Raw genomic sequence first — 14,432 nt, 5'->3', positions numbered from 1 at the left:
TGGGCAAAACAGGAGAGGTCTTTGGTGCCATGAGGGTCGGCTCCGTGGTCAGGATGAGGTGATAACACTGAGATTTAAGTCCTGGGCCACCAGGGAGCCCTGGACAGCATTTTCATTTGATCTAATTCTACTTGTAATTACTGTTTTTGTACTTGCAATCCTGATATCCTGTCCAGAATATCACTGGGGATGATAGAGAGCAGGGATACACTTTCAGTTCTGTCACTTTATAACTGTCTGACCTTCCATAAGCTTTAGTTATTTAAACTTTTTACAACTTATACCCCTATTGATAAATTGGGGTAGTAAGTATGCTTACTCCTGGGAGGAGTGAGAACTGTGAAGATTAAATAATGTCTGTAAAACACAGAATGCATGACACAAGCTTACTGAATTTTACCACTGGCTGATAACTTTGCAATATACAGTACAACAGGAGAGGCACAGCAGACCTCTCCAATCTCACCCTTTCCTCCCCTCAGCAGTCAATGTGAGTATTTTGCTCCCTACTCTGTCTCTGTTAAATAACATCTTTATAACCGTTTCTTCAACTTCTTCAATCACCTTTCATTTGCTTCAGAGAAGGTAAAATTATAGTAAATACTTGAATTCAGAGGACCTCCCTGGTGGCTGAGGGGTTAAGTTTCAGTGCTGTCAGCCCAATGGCTTGGGTTTGATTTCCAGCCAGGGAGCTGACCCACCTGGCACAGCAGACCTCTCCTGTATCACCTGCTGCTCCCCTCAGCAGTGTTTCAGTCAACCCACACATTCTGATCCCTACTCTGTCTCTGGTGAACCCTCTCGCTTCTTCCATCCCTCTGTATGTCTGGCCTACACCCCTGTTTTCTAAACAAACAAACAAAAGGCTATGGATTTAAAAAATATTCTTGAAATCAAGAATATGCATTAAAGTGTGTGTGTGTGTACAGTTATTTCTACCGAGTGCATCTAAATGCACAGGTGACGAGTACACATGTCCTTTACCAAATTATAGGCAAGGGAAATTAGACATGACATACTTTTTTAAGGGTATAAAACCATGTCTCAAATGTGACTCTTGTGTGTTTGTACCATTATTATGAGCGACACACCACATTGTCAAAGCCTTGCCAGATCGGCAGAGCCGAAGGGGGTAAATGACAAGTCAAAGACAGGTGACATTTACTATTATCTGTCTGCTACTCAGTAAACAAATAATCAGCTTATGACTAAGAAATAATCAGTTTAAAAGACTGTGGGTAGCTAAATCCAAACTTCATATTTAGTCTTGAAGTGCCATGACCTAAGCAGAACATATCTATAAAGCCTGACATGAAATGCCTTATTTAAAATGAAAGTTTTTTTAATTATAAAAATAAACAGAAATTATATTGAATGTGTTTTATAGCTTAGATCCATATAGAAGAGATTTGGAGAGGAATGGACTATTTGAAGGTTGGCATAAGGGACCTCTGATAGAGGATCATTAGTGCCCAGAGAGGATTTAAATGTGAGTTGAAGTGATTGTTTTTGTATTAACATATGCTGTGACACCTCAGTGCGCATATATTTTCATTATAACATACGTCCTGGATTTGAGCAATATTGCTTTTTACGGATTTTGAGCATTTCAAAATCACTACAAAAGAGATCATGCATGAACTTTCAAAGACAGTTTTAATGTTATCAGAAATTGTCTATTTTATGATAGATGAAATGCCAAAAACAGACACATAGTACGTAATATGCTGATAATGATACAAATTGTTGAGGATAAAACTTTCCATTTCCTGGAGGAAAGAATCACTTGTGATAAAGGAACTGCAAAAGCAACAGTTCTTCATAAAGACACATATAACAACTGTGATGACAAGAATAAGTATTTGCATTTATTTCTCTTTTTCGCTCTGCATATGCACCCTGGTAAGAGCTTGTCCTGCAGCTGTGCTTTAATATTTACAACAGTTCATAGTTTTTCCCATTTCACACATGAAGAAAGTGAAACATAATTTGAAGTTGATATTTTGACTCCCATGGAAACACCTGATATTACAAAGTAAACTGTCCCTCCAGAGCTTGATACCTGAATTGAAATTCATTTTAATCTTGGTGTTTTCCATATGATGATAAATGTTTATTTTCCCAATGTCTCCCATGTAGTGCTTTTACTCATTATTCTAGCACACATTTAAAAAATAATAATGCTGATTTACTTTTCTAAGTTTGACTTTTTATAATATTTAACAGATATGTAACTGAAACAGTCATTAAAACTATAAGCCTCAGTATATTTCAAATTTTAAAAAAGGATTAACCTTTAGAAACTATTCTAAAGAATTAAAAATAATGAATACCAAGTGACAGGCCCATGGCATGAGAGATATTCACTAAACTGTTAATTAATATCTCAGTAACAGAGTAAAATTTATTTTCTAAATGCTGCTTTGATGTATGCTTTATTCCTCTTTGTGTTTTTGCACCATACATTTCTAGTGCATGATTTGGTAATCTCAGTACATCATAGTCACAGAGGGCCAAATGCATGTGAATTCAAAGCCATCTGTTTCTACCCTTTCTCTACAGAAATTTTAATTTTCTCTACTTCTTCTGGAATTATTCTTTCATACTAATAGCTTGCCTGTATTATAGAAAACACCCCAAAAAACATTTGGTTATTAATTTACATATAAAGGAAACAAACAGTATGTGCATAGCAGTCCTGAGAGGCTATACATTTAAAATGTATATTTAAAAATTATTAAAATGAGATTCCTATGTCCCACATCTAGAAATCCTTATAGACTGTCTGGGGTGTACCTAGAAATTTGTTTCAGCAATCACACTTCACAGTATTAAAAACTGGAAAAATAAAGTCAGATCTTAGTTCACTTTCTTAATAACAACGTTTTAGAGGTGAGCATTTCATTCATATTGTTTTGTTACAAGCGGGTACAAACAACTCACTATGTGAGATTATTATGCTGGGATTTATATGTTGCATAACTGCATGATGGTATCAGCAAATGAACACATGATCAACACATCAAGGCTCTGAAAGCTACATGATATATATATATGTGTGTGTGTGTGTGTGTGCGTGCACACGTGCGTTTGCATATATATGTACACACATGTATATATACTGGACTTTCAACACTAAAAAGCAAGTTTATCAATACTATGACCCCTTTGTCCCATTTTATTTAACCTTGAACTTTGGACTTGAATATGAATATATGAATATGTATGTGAATATATATGTGAATATATGACATAATGGGAACTTTGAATATGAATATATATATATATATATAGAGAGAGAGAGAGAGTATGAATACACACACACACACACACACATACATATTACAAAGTTCCCATTCAAGGTTAAATAAAATGGGACAAAAGGGTCATAGTATTGATAGACTTGGATTTTTAGTGATGAAATCTCGGTATATAAATGTGTAAATTCTCTGAAAGGAATAAAAATATATAAAATGTTAATAATGCAGTGTGAGCGAGAGACTAAGTTAGGTCTCAGGGAATAAAGTAGTCATACCCCCTAGTGCTCTATGCATGCAAATGGAATATGTCCTGTGGAGAAAATCAAATCCTAAATACATGGAGAATGCTACAAATTGAACAGAGATTATGGGATTAAACATTCATTTAAACTGATTAAGAATGCCACCGACCTTTTATCTAGTATCTTCTTAAAAAAATTGAATTCTGAAAGATATTTTCCTTGTCGTTCTGTCCCCTAGAAACATTTTTAGAAATTGTTTTCAAAACAAAGCTCTCTCTGTGATCAGTGAAGGATGTCCTACTTGATCATGCCAGACTGGGCAATGATCACTGGGCAATGTCTGTTTAAAATCGTATTCTCCTAGTTTCTTTCTTCTGTTCTTCCATAAATCCAAATTATTTGACTGGGCTCATCTTCCTCTCGCTCCTTTCTCCTTTCATACCTGCTCCCTCTTGTTGTTATTATCATCTTCTGAGTAGACTGAAGGGGCAAAGCTATGTGTCGCATGCTGGTGCCTCATCTTTCTTCATGGCTTCCTGCCAGGCCTCCAGCATACCCCAAACAAGGTGTGGCAATAGAAGTTGTGAGGCGAATGTGATAACCACTACACTACGGAAACGAGGCCAGCAAATAGAAGTTGTATATGGAAATAAAAGTCTGGTATTGCTTTGACCCAATATTTAGGTTGGAAAAAAAGAAAAAAAGGAAACAATTTAAAAACATTGATAAAATCTTAAAAAAATTAAGACGCATTTTTCAATAAATTGATTATTTGAAAATAGAGAAATAAACAGTTAAATTTTACTTTGGCTGATGACAATAAAAAAAAGAGTTCCTCCTTTCATTAAGTGAAATGTTCGTTATATAATCATTACATTTGTTTCACTGTTGTTTTCATAAGAAGTAGTGAAACGATTGAACTTTGTAGGAATTCAATCCCTTGAATTTACTGAACTCCCTTTTCCTAGAATGTCTACTGTCTCCTTGTAAAATAAAATACAATGGGCAAAAGAAAGGGGGTAAGAGCAAAAGGGCACAAGACAGCAAAGAAGCAATCCACTAGCTGGTTCTATCCCAGGAGCGTGAAGCTTTGAAACTGTGGAGTTATCATCAGCCTTCTTCTGTAATGAGTTGAGTTGGAATGCAAGATGCTAAGCACCTGCTTTTAGTAATGCATGTGCGGAGACATCGAAGAGGTGGGGAACAATTGCAAGCTGTAAAAACCATGGCTTTGGTAACGCTCCCAGAGGACTCAGGCCTGCCGGACTTGAGTGAGCTCTCCCAACAGCCGATGTCTGCCTCCCTTTTGATTTGAAAATATGATTGGAGCTTACAGTCAGAGATGAATATCTTAGAGAAGTCATGCTTTGGTTTCAGGAAAGAAAAAGTAAATTCGAATCCAGACATAATATATATTTTACATGCTTTATATTAAATAGTCATAAAGAGAACTAGAGAGAGAGAAGGGGAGAGGAAAAGGAAACAAGAAGTAGGAAAAAAAGAACAAAGGAAGGAAAGAAGAGTGGGAGTGAGGGGAGGGAGAAAAAGAGTAAATAATTGATCGATAACCCATGGAATAAATAATTTTGATAAGTGCTGATGATGAATCAGTAATATTAATTTATACCTAGATTGAACACAAATCATTAGCAGTAGTATTTAATAAATTGCAAAAGGATGTCTTTTGCAGGTTTATTCTATAGAGAGAACACAGGGAAGCAAGACAGAGAAGCACATTACAATGTGATGTGAGAGCTTCACATCTGTGCCTGTCACAACCCTCAGGCAAACTCCTGGGAAGTTTTTCAGATGAGTTATGTTATGTACATGTGGTAGCAGCATGGGGTTCCTGCATTGCCAAGGTCAGAGGCAGAGGATCACGCCCACAGTGCCTGTCCCCACAGGAAGCCCACCATCAAGGCACCAGAGACCCCAGCAGAGACCACCAGGCACCCTCCCTCCTTTGATCTGACAACTTAACTTTACTTGAAAGAAAGAAAGAATTGGACTTCATAGCTTTCAGTTTCCTGTCAGTGTCTTTCTGTGTGAGAAACAATTCAGAGAAAAATGTTTCATGTGTTGGTCAAGTTTGGATTTATCTTTTCTCCTGGCTTCATGGGGTGGGGGGATACTTTTAGGGGAGCTGGAGCAGAATGCTGTGTATGTGTTTATTGTAAAACTGTTGAACCGTGGGTTGTGTGACTCTACTTTCTGCAACTTGGGATCTTCTCATCTGTGTTAAATGTGCAGTTTAGGACTTTAAATATCACTTAAAGGCCCTCCCTGGTGGTGCAACAGGTTGAGGCACAGCACTGTGAAGCTATCGCAGCCACTGCAGCATGAGTTCACTCCCCAGACAGGGAGGTGACGCTCATGGTGCGGCAGACCTCTCCCGTCTTGCCTTCTACATCCCTCAGCAGTGTACTTTGTCGATCTGCCTGTTCTGTTCCCCGCTCTGTCTCTGGTGAACTCTACCACCCCCTCACACCTCTGGCCTGTGCCCCAGTTCTGCATGCATAAATAAATGCATCTTTAAAAATAAATATCACTTAAAATGCTCTTTAACTCATCCATTCATCTGATTCAATACTCAGTAAATAGTAAAGGACTGTGATTTCCTGGCATTCCACCAGGCACTAGATAGAAGCTATTGATAAAGCAGACAGTGCTCTGGTAGGGTGGGCATGATATTTAATGGGAGACGTAGCATATAAACAAGTCTATACTAATATAAAATTTAAGTGGAAAAGGGCACTACAAAGAAAAATATGTGAATTTTTTGACAGAGAATAAAGAAGTCATCTAATATATTTGGATGAACAGGAAAAAGCCAACTTAAAAATAAAGTGTTGCAATGCAAGAGGAGAATGGACAGGCACCCAAACCTTTTATGTAAACAGCTCAAACACTGTTGTGTCTTAGAAATCATTTCATTGATTATTTACACAGATCAATCCCTATACTTTACTCGTTTTATGTATATACAAATTCTTTAAAAGGCATCAGTGTGATAAGTCAGAAGAATTAAGTATATTTATTCAGGAAATCTCAAAAGACCGAAAAAATGAACACTTAAGTGGCAAATAGCAAAATACATATCATTCTTGAGTGCTGCTGTGACATACATGATGCAATATTCTAAACACATGAGCACACTCTGAACTTATTTCTCACAAAATGTCAATATGGAAGATAGTAACATTCTCATCTTTCAGATTCAGGCACTGTGTATTCTTGAGATCATTCAGATAATATAAAAAACAGCATGATAAAAACAAGAAATTATCTGATTACAGGACCATGCACTTTTCCTTCATTACTGTATAGAAGATTTTAAGCATGCTAAAATACTTTGAATAATATGGGAAACAGAATAAGTAAAGTCTGAAATTGTCATCATGATTAGCCTGATTCCTGGGTATAAATAAGAAAAAATGTTGATGATTCAAATCAAACACACTAAACTAACATACTTAACCCTTATTAAAAGAACTTGTAAATTGATTTTAATGAGATATTGTCAACAATTTTCTTGAACAGCTCATAAGAGTAAAATCAAGGATGTTTTAATAATATTTTCCCTCTCAGTGGGTACTTCTTTCAATGTTGACAAAACCTTAGGACTTAAATACATTGACTGACAGTTTAGAGATGCTTATTTCTCTCTTTTTTCCAAGGTTCTGAAAACATTAGTGTTCTGTAAAATGAAGAGTAAGTGATTGAACTATCATCACTTAAATTTTTGTTTATTTCTACTCTACATAGTTGATATAAACTTTTTACTTCTCAATGTTGGGCATCATTTCCAAACATAAATGACACAGTTTTATTCACAACTGGTTTCAAAATGCATTAATGAAGTGATATGAAGTCTCATCAGAAGGTACGCCATGGAATATTACAGTTCAAATCAAGTATATCTATTCATATCTGATCTTTTGGAGGCATGAATGAAAGCCGACCATAGAACACAATTATATATAATATAGACATAAATGGTTATACCTTGTTCAGTTATAGCTCAATGGCATGGATCTTTTATTTAAAAACACCATGGATGACCTGAAGCAATGACTTCGTATAGGGAAGCTTCCCGAACTAAAGTTGACTTGATTGTAGTACACCAAAAATGCCTGGATTGATATCGATTTGTTTTATCTTATTTGTAGAACCTCAACCTACTGGCTCACGCGTATCCAGTCTTTTCTCTACTGCAACGAGAACGGCCTCCTGGGCAGCTTTTCAGAAGAGACGCACTCGTGCACCTGTCCCAATGACCAGCTGGTCTGCACCGCCTTCCTGCCCTGTACGGTGGGTGACGCCTCCGCCTGCCTCACCTGTGCGCCAGACAACCGCACCCGCTGCGGCACCTGCAACACAGGCTACATGCTGAGCCAGGGGCTCTGCAAGCCCGAGGTGGCCGAGTCCACGGATCACTATATCGGCTTCGAGACCGATCTGCAAGACCTGGAGATGAAATACCTGCTGCAGAAAACGGACCGACGAATAGAAGTCCATGCCATTTTCATCAGCAACGACATGAGACTCAATAGCTGGTTCGATCCTTCCTGGCGCAAGCGGATGCTCCTCACCTTGAAGAGTAACAAGTACAAGTCAAGTCTGGTCCACATGATCTTGGGGCTTTCCTTACAGATTTGCTTAACTAAAAACAGCACCTTGGAGCCGGTGCTGGCCGTCTATATCAACCCCTTTGGGGGCAGCCACTCTGAGAGCTGGTTTATGCCTGTGAGTGAAAACAGCTTCCCCGACTGGGAGCGGACTAAGCTGGACCTGCCCCTGCAGTGTTACAACTGGACACTGACTCTCGGGAACACGTGGAAGACGTTCTTCGAGACGGTGCACATCTACCTGCGAAGCCGCATCAAGTCCAACGGCCCCAACGGCAATGAGAGCATTTACTATGAACCTCTGGAATTTATTGACCCTTCCCGGAACCTGGGTTATATGAAGATCAATAACATTCAAGTGTTTGGCTACAGCATGCACTTTGACCCTGAAGCCATTCGGGACTTGATTCTGCAGCTGGACTACCCCTATACTCAGGGATCCCAGGACTCAGCACTTTTGCAACTACTGGAGATCAGAGACCGTGTAAATAAACTCTCCCCTCCCGGTCAGCGTCGTTTAGATCTTTTCTCTTGCTTGCTTCGTCATAGACTCAAGCTGTCTACTAGTGAGGTGGTGAGGATCCTATCTGCTCTGCAGGCGTTCAATGCCAAATTGCCAAACACGGTGGATTATGACACGACCAAATTATGTAGTTAACCATAAATGTCAAGCACAACCCAAAATCTTGAAGGCGTTTTTACAGTGCTTTTGTGGAACAGTTTATGTTTGGAAGAGTACATTTAAATTGTCTTTTCAATATCTGTCTTATATCAGTCAATAACTTTGGATGGCAATTTACACACATGAACTTGCTGACAATGAATATATTATACTACAGTTTGGGTTTATGAATGAAATAAATACTGACACCAGTCTAGAAGACATTCTACTTTTTACAATAAATTTCATTTGTAATTTTATATGTTCCGTGGCAATGCTTTTGTGCATTACATCCTCTAGAGGGAACATAAAAAGATACCAATAAAATTTTGTAGCTGAACAGTTATTAAAAAGAAGTGCTGTGGGATTCCTTTTTTTCCATGAAATGAGTTCTATTTTGATATAGCTTGTTAGAACCTGGGGAAAATTCACCAAGATATTTTTAATGGAAACATTTGAAGGTCCCCTTCAATAGCCTTCAGGGAAAAAGTCAACTAGGTAGAAGGCCTAATATTCACTTAGTATTTTTATGGTTAACTGCATAATGGAGGTGGTATATTTATTACCTGCATTTATAAACCATTCCTTCAGACTCCATCATTATCAAAGTAGTATGATAAACTATTTCCCAACCAAATAGCAGACTGTTTTTAAAAGAGATGCCAGTGTGATTATATCATGAAGAAAACAAACCCTTAATTTGTGTTTTGTCATTTTCTTTCTACATTCTAATAATCAATAATAGCATTTTCTGCACAATCATTTTCATTTCAAGTACTGAAGACCTAGTTATTCTGGAAACTTGCCAATGTCAATAAATAACATTAAAAAATGCACATATTGTAATGGATTTATAAAAAAATAAATGATCAAATAACTAATTCAGACTTAAATAGAAACCCCCCATCCGAGAAGCTATTACTACAATATATAGATTACTACAATATATAGAAGAGCGAGTTCTTTCAATATAAAATTAATTTTAGTCCACTTATATTGACATGGAAAGCATTCATGGTGTAATATTCAATATAAAATTAGTGTATTTTCTAAGAATTTGAATTGCACTCTTGTTTAGTATTTGGATGTTAGCTATACGTTGTGCTTATGATATTTAGCACTTGGCACTTGCACAGAATATTTCAAAAACAAGTTCTTTTATTTCATTTCTTTATAGAAGAACCATTACAAGAATGTGTAAGATTCAGGAATCCAGTTTCACACCTGAAGTGTGAAGTAAATGCATACAGCACTCCCCTCACACCACTGAAGTCTAATTACCACCCACTCCTACCCCTGCCTCTTTCTCCAGCAATACAGCCATACTGTTGTCTGAGTGAAAAGGTTTGCTTTTGTTTTTGTTTATAGATTGTCTTATACTCCACATAGGAGGGCAACCATCCAGTTTGTGTCTTTCTCTCTCTCTCTCTCTCTCTCTCTCTCTTTTTTAGCTTAATCAATTCAAGCTCATCCATGTGGCTGCAAAAGGCAACATTTCACCTTTGTTTGTTTCTGAGTAGTATTCCAATGTATAGTAAACAAATTCCCTGTCCAGACCAGATTTCTGTCGAGACCAGATTATGTAGATAGCTCTCAGGGCTCAGAGTAAGGAACCCATGGAATGGATTAAAAAATAAATTAAAAAAAAGACAAAACATTGCACAGATATCTGGAATTCTGGACTGTTTTCAGTTCCACAGCATTTGATGTATAAGTAGATAGTTCAGAAAACAAATACTGATTCAATCTCCCATAAGCATAGCATAGAGCAATGTTTTGTTGCTGTTGTTGTTATCTGTGTAGCTAAATTTCTTTCTTTAATCACCAATATTTTTATTTTATAATATTATTTATAGAAAATATATGCAAATATTAAACACTGCCTAGTATCATAGTAGCTACTCTCAATTCTGACAACAAATCTAGATTATGTATTATTTTTTTTTTTTTAGTAAAAACAAAACAGAGGCTCAGAGCTCTTGTCAAATTATCTAAAATGACATACCAAGAAGCTGAAAAATCAATATTCCAAAAGACTGCTGGAAGAAAGCTGTTCTGTTATCATACCAACCTCATCACATTTAAAAGCTTGTGTCAAAATAAAACTCTTACGGAGTTGAGGTATGTATAAAATACATACATTCATAGTACAATAACTTAAAACTAGAATTTTCCATCCAAAATCTATCATTCATAGAATGACCAAACTTATTAAATATAGGTAAAAATTTCAAAAGACATATATTGTAAAAGGCAGAATTGCCATGAGGCTCTTTTCCCAGCAGAGTCGGAGAACCAGAAGGCATGTAAGAAATCAGCATGGTCACCAAATGAACTCTGAAAGGCTATCATTCCCTGAGATTTAAAGGGACTATCAGCAATTTATTTTTTTGTTCACTTCCTTTACTCTGATTAGTTAGTAAATGAAAAGATACTACAACACAGGTAAGGAAGCAAATAATGGGAGGTTTATCCTAGGACTACTTGTGCCAAGGATGAGTTGGCATAGAAATCCCACTGGACAAGATCAAATTCTACTTCCAACTGGGTAACAGACTTAGAGACCTTTATATCTCTGAGTCTGGTTTCCCTCTGAGAGTAGAGCAGAAATATGAAGGCTTTTCTCTAAATGTTGTTTATTTATTTTACAAGATAACTACAAGAATATAATAGAAATAAATCTATCAAGTAAACTGTAAAATACTGTGCAGATTTAAATGATAAATGATCAAAACATTTTTATGTCTCTTTTTCACAGACAACCAGCTGTTAAATAGTATCCAATAAACAAAAGAGCCTATAATTTAGGTTAATAAAGTGTGTGGACCAGTGGGGAAAAATAGCCCATATACACTTCATTTCTTCTTAATCAACCCACAGACAGGTTCATTATTCATTCTAGAGATTTGATGATTTTAGATAAAAATAACTTTACTATCAAGATTTTATTTAGAGCTAAAGGTTAAGATATATATAGATGGAGATGTAGATATACACGCACTGTATGCTAATCATATTTTAAAAGACAACATGTTTGATTTATTTTTGGATATTCCTAATTCAGATCTCTAATTAGGGATTAGCTGAATCTAGTTCAATGAAGCCTAAAGTTCTGAATAAAAAATGCACTGCAAACACATTTTTTCCAGGAACATCTCTTACCCCTCTAGCTACTTTGATGATGATTGACAATAGTTTGAAGTGCCTGGCTACCTGTAGAATCCAAGTTGATTTTTAGCAAGTTAAATCAATATTCAAATGTTGGCTGTCAGAGCTAAAAAAAAAAAAAAAGCAGAAATTGTTCTCTCTAAATGCATTTACATAATGCAGGAACTGATTTATCTCTCTCCTACTTTTGCGGTCCTTGAAAAAACAGGACCATGCACTGTCTTCTAATCATACATGCCTCTACCTTGCATTTTGTAAACAAACCTTGGTCTTTTGTTCCAAGGATATTGAAGATTTATTTTGAACAGGCATGAAATTGATTCAGATGAAGAGAGTAAGTCATTTGAAAGAAGTTGAGAACATTATGAAGCTATATGAATTTTCTCAAGTGGGAGTCACATAATATAGTTATTCAACTAGATGGAGAGAGCTGAAAGTTTGGAAACTCTAGTAGAAAAAGTAATCTGCGCACACACACACACACACAAACTTGATTTAAATTTTAAAAGGCTGCATAGAGATCCCATAAGTCAGTGTGCACTTGAATGTCCAATAAATCAAACATAACAAAACTATGATAACAATTTCATCCTGATTTGGCTCCTGGATCATTTAACCAGGATAACAATACTCTAGGAGGTCTGGATTTTCCCTCTGTTCATAAGGTAATCCTGGGTGAAAATACCCTTCTTAGCTAGATGAGAGTTTAACCCTGAGAGTTTCCCTTTTGCCTGTTCATTGCACAACTACTTTACTGCTACTGAAACTTTACTTTCTTCCCCTCCACCTTGATTGGATCTGTATGTCTGTCTCCAGACTTTTCTAGACAATGAAGCTTCCTCACAACACTACAGTGTGGATAAACATAGGTGACTAGAAATATTTATAAACACCTCCCTTTATTTGACATGAAGGTGGCGTTAGCTGTTTCAATGAACTAGGAGTGCATGATGCACTCGAATGTCCAAATCAGACCATTTCACAGTGAAGACATGAAGTCAAATATGGTAAATTAAACATAAGTGGAATTAAATTGAAACAACAATTCCAGCTTTGAAATAACCTTATATTGGCAATCAGATTCACCATTTAATGAGGGAAGTGCCATCTCATTCTACCATTACATATGATAGCTATCACCTGATAATTATACCACGTAATACTTGATTAGCTATGCCGTAATTACCAAGAGGAAAACTCTGTTCTGAGCCTACTGTGAATACAGGATTTCCAGGTAAGTCAGTGACCCTTCGCGGGTGTTTTTCTCATCTCTCCCTCCGGGCAGTACCCAAGGTCAATGTGGTCATAGCGTCATGGTAAAAGGGTATTGAAAAGTTAATGTTAGTAGGAAACATGTCCGTAAGAAGAACTTCTAGTGATGGCAGAGAATGCACCATGCAGAGTCAGCACTCTCACACTCAGAAACTGTAACTAAATGAATGCCATCATTCACACAGTATGTTCCAAGCACTCCCTCCTGCCTTCATCATTCTGAAGAAGTTTTCAGTTTTATTAGTTTTGATTGCTCTTTTATAGTAACCTGGGCTGGTTCTTTAAAATGTGTTCATTTTAAATCACTAAGAGGAGGGCAATAAGTAGAAACTACAGAGTGAATATATGATACATCTATCTAGATTATATACTTTGTATTTGAAGTTTAAGAAATTGGCAAAAATTATGCTATATATATATAATTATAGTCTTTCTGGATAAACCAGTATCAAGTTTAAAGTGGGAATGAAAGATGCACTTAAACTTTTAGCAAAAATAAACTTGACTGCTTTTTTAAATACAGTTAGATATTTCTGTCATAGTGAGTTGGAAAAACCCTAAAGTCCTTATACAAAAGGAGGAATGCAAGGTAAAATTCAGCTGGTTAACCCCAGATGAATGTACTAAATAAACTTAAAATTGTTGAAGAAAAATTATAAAATTGACAATTTGAGAAGTAGAGCTAATGCTGTCAAAAATTTACATGAACAGTATAAAACTACAATCTCTATCAGCAAGTAATATTTTGAAGCTTACTTCCAATTAATCTAAAGTTTAATGGAATATTTTATTTCTACATAATTTAGAAAGTGTTTATAGAAACAGAAATGGTTGTAAGCCCATACATTTTAAAATAAAACTGACTAGTGTGAACTTCATAAACACACATTAAAATGTATGTTGTAGAGGGCTCTCCCTACTGGTGCAACAGGTTAAAGCACTGCATGATGAAGCTCACCAGAGCCACTGCAGCACAAGTTTGATTCCAGGCCAGGGAGCTGACCCACATGGCATGGCAGATCTCTCCTGTCTCACCCACTGTTCCCCTCAGCAGTGTACTTCAGTAGATCTGCCTGTTCTGCTCCCCACTCTGTCTCTGGAAAATCATCTCACCTCCCCTGCACCGCTGGCCTGTACCCCAGTTCTGTAAGCATACATAAATCTTTTTAAAAAATTGTAAATGTTGTAGAAAGTTTTATAT

The 14,432-nt window shown here is 36.6% G+C and overlaps 1 protein-coding gene across 1 annotated transcript in view; it reads left to right on the top strand.

Moving 5' to 3' along the window:
- Positions 1–9,051, top strand: part of BRINP3 (bone morphogenetic protein/retinoic acid inducible neural-specific 3) — a gene marked incomplete at its 5' end in the record, with an annotated part of 138,532 nt that extends 129,481 nt beyond the window's left edge. The window contains one exon of the mRNA XM_012726775.1: positions 7,672–9,051. Coding sequence (XP_012582229.1) covers positions 7,672–8,788 — 1,117 coding nt within the window. The remainder of the gene's footprint in view (positions 1–7,671) is intronic.
- Between the last annotated feature and the right edge of the window lie 5,381 nt (positions 9,052–14,432).

This window comes from Condylura cristata, unplaced genomic scaffold (genome assembly GCF_000260355.1).
Source record: "Condylura cristata isolate star-nosed mole 26May11 unplaced genomic scaffold, ConCri1.0 scaffold00018, whole genome shotgun sequence".
Lineage (NCBI taxonomy): Eukaryota > Metazoa > Chordata > Mammalia > Eulipotyphla > Talpidae > Condylura > Condylura cristata.
This window is presented reverse-complemented; position numbering and strand designations above follow the sequence as displayed.